The sequence below is a fragment of the Delphinus delphis genome, chromosome 7, assembly GCF_949987515.2.
Source record: "Delphinus delphis chromosome 7, mDelDel1.2, whole genome shotgun sequence".
Classification (NCBI taxonomy): Eukaryota; Metazoa; Chordata; class Mammalia; order Artiodactyla; family Delphinidae; genus Delphinus; species Delphinus delphis.
Window position 1 is genome coordinate 91,626,591 of NC_082689.1, and position 14,960 is coordinate 91,641,550.

General features: G+C 39.9%; 1 protein-coding gene across 1 annotated transcript in view; it reads right to left on the reverse strand.

The window, feature by feature from the left end:
* THSD7B (thrombospondin type 1 domain containing 7B) overlaps positions 1 to 14,960 on the reverse strand; it is a 752,940-nt gene that overhangs the window by 103,721 nt on the left and 634,259 nt on the right. Inside the window, exon 15 of the mRNA XM_060015718.1 lies at positions 2,214 to 2,347. Coding sequence (XP_059871701.1) covers positions 2,214 to 2,347 — 134 coding nt within the window. The remainder of the gene's footprint in view (positions 1 to 2,213; positions 2,348 to 14,960) is intronic.

Genomic DNA, 14,960 nt, shown 5'->3' on the forward strand with positions numbered 1-14,960 from the left:
AAGTCTGAGATCAAGGTGTTGGCAGGGTTGGTTTCTTCTGAGGGCTCTCTCCTTTGACTTGTAGAAAGCCACCTTCTACCTGTATTTTCACAAGGTTTTTTCCTCTGTGTGTGTCTATGTCCTAATCTACTCTTCTTATAAGGACATCAGTCAGATTGGATTAGAGCCTGCCCCAATGATCTCATTTAACATTAACTACCTCTTTAAAGACCCTGTCTCCAAATACAGCCACATTTTGAGGTACTGGGGGTTAGGACTTCAATACATAGATTTGGGTCAGGGGGACACAATTCAGCCCATAACACATATCTAGTGGTTGTGTTATTTTTATTATATCAGGCTTCATCCATTTGAGCTGAGAGGCATGGCTTAAAGGCCCTCTTGTTCAAGTGTGTTTTTCCTCAATCAACCTGCCACAATTCTGCCACGAGCAATTTATTCTCTTAAAGCTTTCCTTTCTCTCCTGAGACTTTGCTTTAATACTGCTAAGAGGCCAGGCTGGGATGAGAGTGAGAAGTACCACAGCTCATTTACACATATTACTTGATAAGCTAGCCTGGTCAATCATTTCTCAAAGCCATGAGAAAATAGGACGGAAGAGACACAGATTTACCATATGCTAACACATATATACGGAATCTAAGGAAAAAAATGTCATGAAGAACCTAGGGGTAAGACCGGAATAAAGACACAGACCTCCTAGAGAACGGACTTGAGGATATGGGGAGGGGGCAGGGTAAGCTGTGACAAAGCAAGAGAGAGGCATGGACATATATACACTACCAAACGTAAAACAGATAGCTAGTGGGAAGCAGCCGCATAGCACAGGGAGATCAGCTCGGTGCTTTGGGACCGCCTAGAGGGGTGGGATAGGGAGGGTGGGAGGGAGGGAGACGCAAGAGGGAAGAGATATGGGAACTTATGTATATGTATAACTGATTCACTTTGTTATACAGCAGAAACTAACACACCATTGTAAAGCAATTATACTCCAATAAAGATGTCAAAAAAAAAAAAAGAGACACAGACTTTGAAGAAAAAGGGGTAGACGCCCAAGTTTGGCAGCCTGAGCAACTAGCCCCCAGGGGAACAGGCAGTGAACAAAGGGAAGGAAAGACAATTTGTCTATTAACCCTTTGCCTGGGTTGGTGATCAGGAGCACGTCTATGATTGTGGTAGCAGCTATTTCTTTCAACAGGCTTACCAGTGATTTTGCAACATTGGGACTAGGTAAGACTCAGAATTGGTGGGTATTGAATTACTGAATCAAGTAAGTTCACTGGTGTTGAATAACAATAAACACATAGAAGTAAGCTCTGCCTTGGCAACTGACTTCATAGATAACTTGATAGGCAGTTACCTGCTTTGGGCACCGTGTGTCCACTTGAAATGGAACTTCCTAAATCTAGCAAAATGATACACTACGCTCATGCAACTGAATAGTTGACCACACTGGGTTTTCTTCTTGATTTTACATACTAAATCATTGTTTACGATTAATATTTTGGCTTTTGCTTATTCATTCTCTAACATTTATTGCTATTTTCCTCAGTTGGTAATAAAATTATCCTTCTTTCTTCCCAAATCATTTCTAAATAGACTTTTTTGATGAACTCAGGCCAGCTGTTTCCTTTGCACCACTGCTGTATTTACCAAACAAAAATGTTAAACAAACTCCCTCAGTAAATAACTGAGTATTCACTAAGTTCTTTCAGAGCTGTGTTCTTTTTATATTAAAATATATCATTACTGTTCATAGGTATTCTCATATTAGTTTCCAAGGCTAACAGTGGAAATTATTAAAGGCCTTAAATTGACCTTTCAATGTACTGACATCCAAAATTAAGACAATGTCCATCAATTTTACTAACACAGCACAAAAGAGAGACATGGCATCACAGTCAGAATCACCTAATTTGTTAGCAGTGATGGCCACATATCACTGCAGGGATGTGGGCGTACTCCATGCAGTTGGTTTTTCCACTGCTATCATTTGCAGGAAATGTTAAGGATTGTGGCTGCGATGCAGACGGAATCCCACAATATACATGGCAGCTCAAGGCACATATACTTCCAGGGATACTTAAAGATGACCCAAAGCCAGAGGATATTGTGTGAAAATCAGAGTGTACCTGGATAAGCAACACTGTTGTTTTTATAAAAATATATAAATTCCACTGCCACATTTCCCCAGTGTCTCCATTTCCACACACCTGATTTTCCTAGATTGCATTCCTCCTCCACAGCGCAGGGACCTCAGCTCATTGTGGATTTTGCATGGAGACCAGTGTTCTACAACCCAGGAATACCGATTGCACTCACTGTAACACGGGACTGCCTCGTGTACCTGTCAAGAATAGGAAAGGAAAAGAAAATTATGTGGCACTATCCAAGTTATGGAAAAATAGCCTATCTTTTAGTAAAGTCGGCTGAACAGAACCCAAGAACTCTACTCTGGCCCCAAGAGCCAAACTGCATTCCCCAAAAGCAAGATATATTTGGCTTCTCTGAAATTACTGACTTACCTAAAGAAACATACAGGGGAAATCAACTAGAATATGATGGCATGCCTTTGTAGAAGAGAACAAAGGACAGTCCTTACCTACCGCCAAGAACAGGAATTCCATTACCTTTTCATTTCCTCAAAGAGCTCACACAGCATCTATTAAGATGGTCCAGCTCTCAATTATATGGTATACTGTATTCTCAGATGTACTTTACAATGTCAATTGACACAAATAGAGGTAAGGCAAATTTACTCTTGAATATAAGGTTCTTAGAAAGCAAAAGGAAAGTGGTACTATTTGCACCAGAAATTTCTTTTTATGTCCCCAAATGATCAATGCTAATAGGCAATCATTTAGCCTTCTGGGCATTGTGGTTTTATATGAATTTAGAGATGTGTAGGGTGTTTTCAGAGCATAGCTAGAACACACAGACACACACATACACAAGACAAACACACACGTTAGAGGCTGTGCATGATTACTGACTGTGAATATATAGAGATTTATAGTAGAAACAATAAATACAGTCAATGAATTCTTAGGTTACTTCCTATGCATTTATTTGTGATGATTTTCTCCTGAAATTTTATACCATTGGGTGGTCAATTGAATTTGCCTCTTCAAGACTGAATTTAAAAGGCGTTACTCCTCAATAGTGAACACAGCGTTCTCCCTTGGTAAGAAAAAAAATTGTTGTGTCATATGATATGTTACTCTAGATCACAAAGATGGCTCTAGCGTAGCATGCCGATGAGTAGTGATTCAACCTATTACCAAAATAGTTAATTAGTGCTTTTCCTTTTAAACAAGGACTTAAGCCCCATGCCTTTCCTCCCCTTTGCCTTTCCAATTCCATAAAATTGCAAATGATGACTAGGCTGTGCTATCCAAACAGAACCATTACTTGCAAGTTTCCACTAAATGCAAGGGAAAGCACTATGTAATGGGATAACCAGAAAACAAGATTGGAGCACTGTCAGCAGGTGAGATGGAAATCAGATGAGAAAAGGTTATTGGCGAGACTACATCTTAGGAATCACAAATAATATCAGAAACTATTTTTAACTGTGGGGTTCGATTTGGCTCTCATGTAGAGCATACAACAATAAGGGAAACCGCAAAGTGAAAAATGTGTGAGGGCAAAATGAAAGGAGATGGGAAAACAGAAGTGGAAATGGATGTGAGGAAAGGAAGGAATTAAGTAATAAAAGAATCACATTTCATGCTGTGAATGCTGACAAGAATGGAATGAGAGGGTCAGCAGCAGTGCCTACATTAGAATAAGGAAGTAATAACTTGGAAAGGAAAAAAGTCTGCCCCCTAAAACTCATAAAGGTAAGGGAAAAAAATCTATGAAAATGAAAAGACGTGACCCGAATCTAAGAGACACCAGGGAATGAAGCTCATGACAGTTGAGGGTTTAGCTGACCCAGCTTCACCATGGAAATTAAGCTGTCACTGAATTTACAGGTTTGTTCTATAAACACTTCAATATGTATCAGACAATTTAAAGAAAGCTTTTTGGCTTTCCTATGAGATATAAGAAAGTCTGCTAAAGCACTTTGCACAAATGGGGGAGATGAAGAAATTAATTAAAAAAGTAATTTTTCCCACAGCTCATGCATGAATCTGAGAGCAAGCGGATAGGATAGACTCTGAGATGGACCTATTTTTCTAAAGCTCTCGATACTAAGCAGAGCTTACACTTTCCCCCTCCCTCCTGTATAAAGCCCCAAGGTCAGATGGAAAATGAAAAACTGTTTAGTTGCATGTACCTTTGATACACACATTTGAACACCTGGTCAGGTACTGGCTTACTGTTTTTATTCTCTATGCCCCAGTGATCTACATCTGTAGCAGAGTCGCTAACCTCATCGCCAGGCTACTGGAAGGCAGGGAGCAGTCTGCGTAGGGAGATGTTGACCCACCTTCTTGAATAACGGTGTAAAAACGGGACCTCTTGAAGGAGATTCTCCATCACATGGATTTACCTGATTTTTTCCCCAATGTGTCTGCCATTTTAATATTGCTTATACTGTCACTTCTGGCTGACAAATCCCTACCTTCATCCAAAGTCCAAGTGACTCCCACCACTTCCACAACGCCTTTCCCATGACTCCATTGGGTATGTCTTTGTTACTCAGTGAGAGTTTCCGTTTTAAGCAGATTTGTAGCCAGATGTAGTCAGGTGTCATGTGCAAGGCTGGGCCAGTGGTGGCAATTAGGGCCACACTGTGTGGAGCTTGGGGAGGAAACACATTCAAGGAAGTCATCACCTTGACTCCTCTCTATGTGTCTCCTATTCTCTCATCTACTTGAGCTTTTCTGCTAACTTTAGTCTTAATGTCTCCTTTGTACTATAAATCATACTGAAAGAATATGCCAAGAGAAAAACAATGTGAACCCTCTACTCATAAATACGCTTCCGGTTTTAACCAAAGCCAGACCCGGACTCTCAGTGTTTGTTTATATGACTACCTGAACAAAACTTGTGAGTCTTAGGAAGCCAGGGACTATGCTTCTACGATGTCTGCATTTTGTAAAACATTCAGAGGAGGGGGCGATGCCCAATCAGTATTTGTTGAATTGAAACCAATTTTTGAAGGGGCACAGATTGCTAAATGACCCTCACTTAATTTTCTAGAGAAAACAGGCTCATAAATGGAATGTAGAAGGGGTGTTTTACAAAGCTCAAAGGACAATAAGAGGGAACAAAAATGAAACCCTTTTCTTTCCATTACGGGGCTTTGGTGAAGAACAGCCATCATTACATTAGCAAAAGGTGCTGCCTGACGATTTCTGTTATGGGAAAGAAAGGCTGTCCCTAAAGAAGTGTGAGAGCTGTTCGTTTAGAGATCTTGTTCATCAGGCAAGGAATCTTACCTAGAGCATCAAAAACACCCACAAGAGGCAAAAAGGCAGCAGGCCATCAAGAATAAACATTTACTACCCAGATGCCCAATTTCTTCTCATGTCAGTCCTTTATGTGCTGGCTATTTCATACTGGTATCTGGTTGGCACTTATTATAGTTTCATAATGGAAATGTGTTAAAGCATGGACTTTATCGGGGAATCATGCGGACATGTTCTGAAGGAGAAAAATGAGCCATGGGAAAGTTAAATGAAAATCATTTCTAAATGGCACAAATTAGGAAGAAAATAACAGGGTTTAACAGGGCCACCGATGCTAAGAAATGCCACTGAAAAATCTAAATCCTCTGAGAGAAGTAACATTTCATTCTCCTGGTAATGAGTCCTATTTATTACTTCTTTATTGGGGAATTGTTTTTTTAACATCTTTATTGGAGTATAATTGCTTTACAATGCTGTGTTAGTTTCTGCTTTATAACAAAGTGAATCAGCTATACATATACATATATCCCCATATCTCCTCCCTCTTGCGTCTCCTTCCCACCTGTCTAGGTGGTCACAGAGCACTGAGCTGATCTCCCTGTGCTATGCGGCTGCTTCCCACTAGCTAGCTATTTATCTATTTTACACTTGGTAGTATATATAAGTCCATGCCTCTTTCTCACTTCGTCCCAGCTTACCCTTCCCCCTCCCCGTGTCTCAAGTCCATTCTCTACATCTGCGTCTTTATTCTTGTCTTGCTCCTAGGTTCTTCAGAATCATTTTTTTTTTTTTAGATTCCATATATATGTGTTAGTGTACAGTATTTGTTTTTCTCTTCCTGACTTACTTCACTCTGTATGACAGACTCTAGGTCCATCCACCTCACTACAAATAACTCAATTTTGTTTCTTTTTATAGCTGAGTAATATTCCATTGTATATATGTGCCACATCTTCTTTATCCATTCATCTGTCAATGGACACTTAGGTTGCTTCCATGTCCTGGTTATTGTAAATAGAGCTGCAATGAACATTGTGGTACCTGACTCTTTTTGAATTATGGTTTTCTCAGGGTATATGCCCAGTAGTGGCATTGCTGGGTCGTATGGTAGTTCTATTTTTAGTTTTCTAAGGAACCTCCGTACTGTTTCTCCATAGTGGCTGTATCAGTTTACATTCCCACCAACAGTGCAAGAGGGTTCCCTTTTCTCCACACCCTCTCTAGCATTTATTGTTTGTAGATTTTGTGATGATGGCCATTGTGACTGGTGTGAGGTGATACCTCATTGTAGTTTTGATTTGCATTTCTCTAATGATTGATGTTGAGCATTCTTTCATGTGTTTGTTGGCAATCTGTATATCTTCTTTGGAGAAATGTCTATTTAGGTCTTCTGCCCATTTTTGGATTGGGTCGTTTGTTTTTTTTGATATTGAGCTGCATGAGCTGCTTGTAAATTTTGGAGATTAATCCTTTGTCAGTTGCTTCATTTGCAAATATTTTCTCCCATTCTGAGGGTTGTCTTTTTGTCTTGTTTATGGTTTCCTTTGCTGTGCAAAAGGTTTTAAGTTTCATTAGGTCCCGTTTGTTTATTTTTGTTTTTATTTCCATTTCTCTAGGAGATGGGTCAAAAAGGATCTTGCTGTGATTTATGTCATAAAGTGTTCTACCTATGTTTTCCTCTAAGAGTTTTATAATGTCTGGCTTTACATTTAGTTCTTTAATCCATCTTGAGTTTATTTTTGTGTATGGTGTTAGGGAGTGTTCTAATTTCATTCTTCATGCCTGTGCCCATGGCAGACATTACTAGTCATGTATAGTGTTCTTTTTCAGCATCTTTTTCTACACTGAAGGCCAGGCAGCCACTACCAATGGATTGCAGTACGTGTGTGCAATCCTGATTGATGTATATTAGAGAGAGTGGGCAGCTGGACCAGCAAGACATCCCTATGACACCAGATGGGGGAAGGGGTGTATTGCTACAGACCCAAGAAAATAAAATTTTATAACATCAACTTAGGTTTCCACACCTTCCAAGAGAAATTAAGGAAACACTCCCATTTACCATTGCAGCAAAAACAATAAAATACCTAGGAATAAATCTACCTGAGGAGACAAAAGACCTGTATGCAGAAAACTATAAGACACTGATGAAAGAAATTAAAGATGATAGAAACAGATGGAGAGATATACCATGTTCTTGGATTGGAAGAAACAACATTGTGAAAATGACTCTACTACCCAAAGCAATCTACAGATTCAATGCAATCCCTATCAAACTACCAATGGCATTCTTCACAGAACTAGAACAAAAAATTTTACAATTTGTATGGAAACACAAAAGACCCCAAATAGCTAAAGCAATCTTGAGAAAGAAAAACAGAGCTGGAGGAATCAGGCTCCCTGACTTCAGATTATACTACAAAGCTCCAGTAATCAAGACAGTATGGTACTGGCACAAAAACTGAAATATAGATCAATGGAACAGGATAGAAAGCCCAGAGAAAAACCCACACACATATGGTCACCTTATTTTTGATAAAGGAGGGAACTGTGTTTTTATAATTTTGTAGTTCTAGAGTCATATCATAAACTCATTCATTTAGTCAGTCTTTTAATATTTATTAAATAAGCCTTTGCTCACTGTAACTGATCAATTTAACTAAGGACTGTTTTCTGAAATTACTCTCCATCTATGGACTGACTGGTATAAACTTGGAAGTAGGGTCTCATTGGGGTTCAGCAGGTATCATTATTGTACATCTGAGTCTTAGGGTTCAAGGGCTCAAATAAAGCAAATAATCCAACAACAACCAGAATTAAAAAAGAAAAAAAAAAAGAAAGAAAGGAAAAGTCATGGCCTCCAATTTTCTATAGAATAAATTTTTGCTCCAGTGAAGCTGCCAGTCAAGACCCAGGTAGAAAACTTCAGGCTTGAGACCTCCATGCTGGGCACTGTGCTGCTTGGAACTTGAACATGAGTTCAAAGGTCCAATTGGGACTAGAGATTCCTGCAAGGCAGAGCCAGGGTCTGTCCCATTGGAATGTGAGAGGAAATGGTCTCTAGGAGTGGTAAGATCGGTAAAGCACTACGGACTTCCTTCTCCCGCAAAAGGTTGTGAGTTCTCAGCCAAAAGTGCACAAATTTGCCTCTGATTAGGTCTACGATTGTCATCCCTTAATTCAAAGAACTTCCCCGCTAGCCATTTTCTGCTGGTCTATACTTTCTTTCTTCCTCTAGGGCTTACTCTTTCCTTTCAGAAGGGTCCTCTAGGCTACACCTTCCTTCAACTTACCAAATTCTGTCCCTTTTTTTATTCAGTCAGCCGTGAAGTTATGCTCTCCTCCATTACGACTTGTCTTACTGGCTGGAAATTATCACATTTACACAAATAATCTTTGGTTTCCATTTTTGTTCATCATGCATTTATAATTTGCTTGTGTACAACGTAGTGTATATATGCAATGCTAAAAAGTTCAGTTCTAATGCAACTGCAGCCGCATGCTTTACAATGAGCCCACCCATCACTAGTCCTTGGTCATCAGTGGTTACACAGTAACACTCTGTGGATCTTTATGGCTTATACAAGACATTCCATGTCTTAGGTCTTGATCACCACAATCATTTGAGTTAGAAAATGTTGGTGTGATCCCTATTTACAGGTAAAAATAACTGAAATTTGAAGAAGCTAAGTGAGTCATTTATGGCTTATAAATGACGAGGCTGGTGCTTAAACTGAGATTATTTGAGAATCCCACCCTGGTGATGCCAAGAGTTCACCGGCTCTGCCTGTTTAGCTTGTACAAGCACATCACCATGCTTCGAGAGCCAGTCACTATCTTTTCAATGATGAAGATAATGCTAACATTTATAAATTCCTGAAAAAGGAAGACCAAGAGCTGAATATTCAAAGATGTCTATACAGTAAATGATGCATATAACTTTATGTAGAAAGGAATATTGCCTAAGCGATTCATTCCTAGTCTTTAGGTATGGAATATCTTTTCACAATTTCAAAAATCCAAAAAATGTCTCAGAAAACTTGCAAATTTAAAGCAAGATTAGGCCTGTGTCTTTTGAAAGGTTGCAACCCTTTGTGTGAAGATGATGGGTTAAAACAATAGTCCACGAATGGTTTTAAATTGGTATCTGTGGGAAAATCATTATGCCTGTCATTTTGTGCTATGAGTTGCTCAAAAGGGCAGCACCTGGAGTCAGGATTTTATGGAGATCTGGAGTCTGGTGATCCACAATATAGGGTGTGGGTAACTGTCAGTTTTAGCCCAGACGTTCAAGTCTGAGGCCCTGACTAACCTCCTCTTCCCAGATGTTTTCCCACACTACCTCCTTAGCTTCTTGAGAATTCTCTGAGCTTACCATCATCCCTGGTATGTTAGATTCACCGTTGGTTTTATTTCTTTCTTTCTTTATTTATTTAATATATTTGGCTGCGTTGGGCCTTCGTTGCAGCGAGCAGGGGCTTCTCACTGCGGTGGCTTCTCTTGTTGCAGAGCACTGGCTCTAGGCACATGGGCTTTAGTACTTGTGGCTCACGGGCTCTGGAGCGCAGGCTCAGTAGTTGTGGCGCACGGGCTTAGTTGCTCCGTGGCATGCAGGATCTTCCCGGACCAGGGCTCGAACCCATGTTCCCTGCCTTGGCAGGTGGATTCTTAACCACTGCGCCACCCGGGAAGCCCTCACCATTGATTTTAAACATGCATTATATATTTTCTTTTCAATTTTGATGTTAAAAAAATCTAAAAATGAACTTAATAATGCTGAATGAGTTTTATTTGCAAGATTTATTGACAAAGTGTTGAACTTTAAAGCCAATGGGAAGTTTATTAAAATAATGACCATGGTAGTTTCATTCCCTATCTCCTAAGTATAGTGGTTTCCAAGCTTGCAGATCCGAAGAACTGTCACATTGTTGCAAGGGGCCCGTGAGTGCATTCTCGTTCCAAACCTTGTCTGTAGTCTCAATGAATAAATAATCTCATAAATGTTAGTCCCACCACTTGTCAAATGAAGGCAGGGAATGTGATTTTAAAGTTTTAATTTCATTTGAAGGAACTGCTGAATTTGAAATCACTCATTAGGAATTTTCTCAACCCAGGCTAACTAAGAGCACAAGGTCCTCGTATCAAACACTCAGGGAACCACTGCCTTTACATGTAAAGAAGAGAATAAATAAACTGAAAAGGAGGCTATGCCCTACATTGTTTATATTTTGATAAGATGTTCTACAGAGAAGCCCTCTTTCTAAAAGTGAATATTGAAATAAAATTTTCCTGAGAAGTTCTAACCTCTAGATTCTGTACTTTTTATTTTCCAGTGGTCTATAACACTTAACCCCTTCCCTCTGGTCTGAATATCACTGCTGACCTTTTAAGCACAGGGTCCTCATTATCAAGACCGACACCCATGCACGGCTAAACTGTCTCTACCATCCACATAGTCTTATTTTCCTCCCCCCATGGCACGGGGTGGAGGGATGGGAGATGGGAGAGCTGGGTACTGAGATTGAGTAAATGTGGCCTCAAGCCATGCATGTACTTCTTCCCCTTCCTCATGTTTCCTTCCCATTCAAGGATGTCACACACGGGCCACCCATTACAGAGGGTATTTAAAAGAGAAGAACCACAAAGCCCTCATCCAAAAGGCCATGGTTAAGCTCAGTCATCTGTGCTGATGTAACGTAGATTATTTATAATGGTGAATAAGCAGAAATGCCTTAGTTTTTTTTTACTGCATAGCATTATATTTCTCCTTTGGCAGATTTACATTTCTTATTTGTGACATTTAAGCAACTATAAAAATAAACTATGGTCTTAAAGTGGACTACATGGTAAGGGACATTAGCAACAAAAGCTGTTGTTGTGCAGATCCCATAAAGCACAGGATATTCTACAGTAAAGTGTGTGTGCGCGCGCACACGAGCACTAAGCAGAATCCCTCTGTGCCTGGTATGTGATACAGAACTGGCAGAGCACACTGACACACGCAACTTGGGGCAAGCTGAACTATAAAGCCCACTCTCTGTACCACAGCAGTGTAAGCAATCATAACCCATAGAATGAGAGAGGGAAACTCACTCCAGAGTCTGGATTGCCTTCTCCAGTCCCCTGGGAGATGCTGCCCACTGCCATGCTGTGATACGAGAGCAGATGGAATTCTGTAGATTGCTCACAGTATACCAGGGACTACTGTCACAGTGGCCCTTTGGATTTTCATAGAACAGATTGCAGTTATCAGTCAAGCTGAAGTGGAAAAAAAAAACCCGAAAGAAACAAAAAGCAATCCCATGCCAGCTATGATCGATACTTCCAGAAAACTTTGGAAGAGCTGAACACGTAACCCTTCAGAAAAGAGGTTATGGATGAATCTTGAGGACATTATGTAAAATAAGCCAATCTCATAAGGATAAATACTGTATGAATATACATATATGAGGTATATCCGATAGTCAAACTCACTGAAGCAAAGAATAGAATCGTGGTTGCCAGGGGCCGCAGGGAGGGACAAACAGGGAATTGCCAATCAATGGGCAAAAAATTTCACATGAAAAGTTCTGGAGATCTGCTGTAAAGTACTGCCTATGGATAACAATACTGTATTATCGACTTAAAATTTGTTAAGGGGGTAGGGCTATCTTATGTTAAGTGTTCTTACCACCATAAAACTAAAAAGAGTTACATGTCTCAGAGGGGGTTGGATTGTACCATGGAAACCTGACCAGTGAAAGAACCTTTCTGCTCTTAGCATCTATAAGATGCTGTCTAGGGGTCTAGTGTACAGATTAGATAGATAGAGAGAGAGACAGATACAGACAAAGTAAGTCTGGGTCCAGAATATGACCACCAGAAATCAGGTGAGAAAGAAAAACTTTCTTTCTCTGTTGCAATACAAAAGAGAGTCTGAAACGGAGACCACTTTGGCTTCTGGCAGGTAACAAAAATTTTATAAGTTATAGGTATAAGGCAGTGCTAAAGCAGAGATTAGCGGATCTCAGTTCTCACAAACAGATGCCCAAAGGATAAGTCAGAAAGGTATATGGTATTGTTTGAGGTTTATCAAGAAAGGGAGGAGAAGGGATTTAAGCCCGAGACTTGCAACTCATTATGTAAGTGTCCAACACAAGTAAAGGCTTTGGGGAAAACCGTTACCTTCCTTTGCTGGGAGAGGGTCTTGTATAGCTCTCACTCATTCTCAGTAGTTGAGAGCATCATGCTATCCTTACTCTAGGATACAGGCAACTGTCTCTGCACTCGAATGTAAGAAGCCTATTGGAGCACGCCTAGGAAATCAATGTAATTTGAGTTATAAAAAATGTATTTGTGTAAAGAAGCAGTATGATCTAAGTTGCACATTCCTTGGGCAAAGAAATCCTATGTGTGTGTGGCTGAACTATCAGATACAAATGGACAAGGATGGGTAGCCCTAGTTGGGATTAATCTACTAGGACCTACTTCAGACGAGAGATTTGTCAACCAAGCAAACAAACCAAAATCTAAATCTAATTCTCATAAACTGTACACAAGGCCCTGATACATACAGGATGAAGCTTGAAGACTGCAGCCACCTGGGGTAAGAAAATGGGAAATTTGATGAGGGAGAATTTAATTGGTAGATAATGGGCACGCGCCACTAAAACTGCTGAGATTTATATCAAGAGAGACATTCCAAATGAAGTTCAGGACACGTAAGTCATCTTTAATGTGAGGAAGAGGAGATGGGAACGTGTGAGAGCACTGAGAAGGGTGAAGTGGTCCCGATACGAGGTTACGGTTATGAAAAAATAATCAGCATATCTACTATTTTCACAAAGCTTCCAACATAACAAGGAAGAAGAGATACCAAGATTTGGTGGTGAACATGAAAGAGACAAGTAAAACCTTAATGCTACTTTTTGAACTCATTTAAGATTAGCATATTCTAGAATCTAGTGACGCATTCAAGTTTCCCCTTTTTTACCAACAGAATTGGAAGAAAGAAGACAAGGCATCAGCTTCCCCAGTGCCCTGAATTCCAGGGGGTATTGGTAATGAGCAGAGCGGCAGAAACTTGGATGTTTGCCAAGAAAACTTCTTCACATAATGCTTTTACCATCTTATTTCATCTTTTCTTGGCTTAGTTGGGCTAAATCTGAGACCATGTGTGACCTGAAAAGCAATCTAGTCTTTGGGAGGTTTGCTCAGAACTTCCCAATATTCACAGTAGGCAAGCATAAAACTGGCTTCTAGGACCAAGTCCCAAAGGAAAGGCCCAAATTGGCAAGAAACGACTTTTCACGTGTTTCCTATCGTGCAGTGAGAACTCTGGGCCCACCATGTTACCGTCTCTTAATCATTGCAACAAACAAATCTTTCCTACTCTAAAATGCATTGGTTCTCATCTGTCACTTACTCCAAAGTCTATCAGGGAGTTAGAGAGAACAGAACAAAAGAAGGAGCCCTCAGAAATGGCCTTCCTTCTGCCTAGTAGAAGGAAAGAGATAAGAATTGCAGTCTGCAAACTCCATTCCTAATGTGGCTAATTTCTAAATGCTCCCGCTATCACAAAAGGCAGGAGAGGACAGTATATTTTTCACCCAAGAAAAAAACCAGATAATTATTATTTTCATATAGTTTGGGGCAAGAAAGAAAGAAAATAAAAAAATATCATAAAGAGACTTTTGCACAAAGATATTATGTGTCACACACACAAAGTAGTCTTTTTCTTCTGCAGATAAATGCACAAGGAAACAGTTCTAAGGCTGCATTGTGCCCTAACAGTTCTCCCAGTTAAAATACAAGGCCAGGCACAGCACAAAATGGCTTTTAAAAATATGAACTCTTAGTGTGAGTCCTTCCGTAACAAACCTGAGGTGTCTAAGACAAAGTTAAAGTGAAACAGAGCCACAAGTGATGCTTTATAACCAAGGGTGGCACAGCCTGACCTTTGCAGAAATGAGAGGCAAGATTGATTGGCTAATGGAATCCCTGCCATTCACTTACATGGTGATAAATTGCGATCCTGGCTCTGATTTCCACCCTAATTTCATCAGTTGGAGACTCTTATTAGGGACTAATTGAAAGCTGCTTCTTTACGGAATAAAGAGTATTTTGTTGGAAACAGGCTTCCCCTGAGGCAGAAAGTGAAGAAGAGACGAAGATTGATACAGACCTTTTAGGCCCTTCACAAGATAAAACCAGAAGATGACTGCTGAAGGAAAATGCTAGTTTAAGGCAGACCTGTTCCTGACCTCCATTTGAGTAAATTTTGTTTTGACCAAAGGAAAGACAGCTGATGGTAAAGTAGAAGTCATGTCTAACAAGCAAATATCACTATACACAACATAAATGATGAGCCTATTCCTGGGTACTTGCAAAACACAGGTTATTTGAAAAACTTGACAAAGAAGTTCTTAAAATGTGTTACAGGATGCTCAATTAACCCATTTACATATAAAGTGGGCAATGTTCTACAAACCTGGACTCAGTTAAAAACTAAAACATGAATACATAGCACGTGTGCAACCAGTGACAGCTTTTCTGAGACATTTACTGAGAACTAAGATTTCCAGATACCATATTTTCTATAAACAATCCTTCCTCCACCTC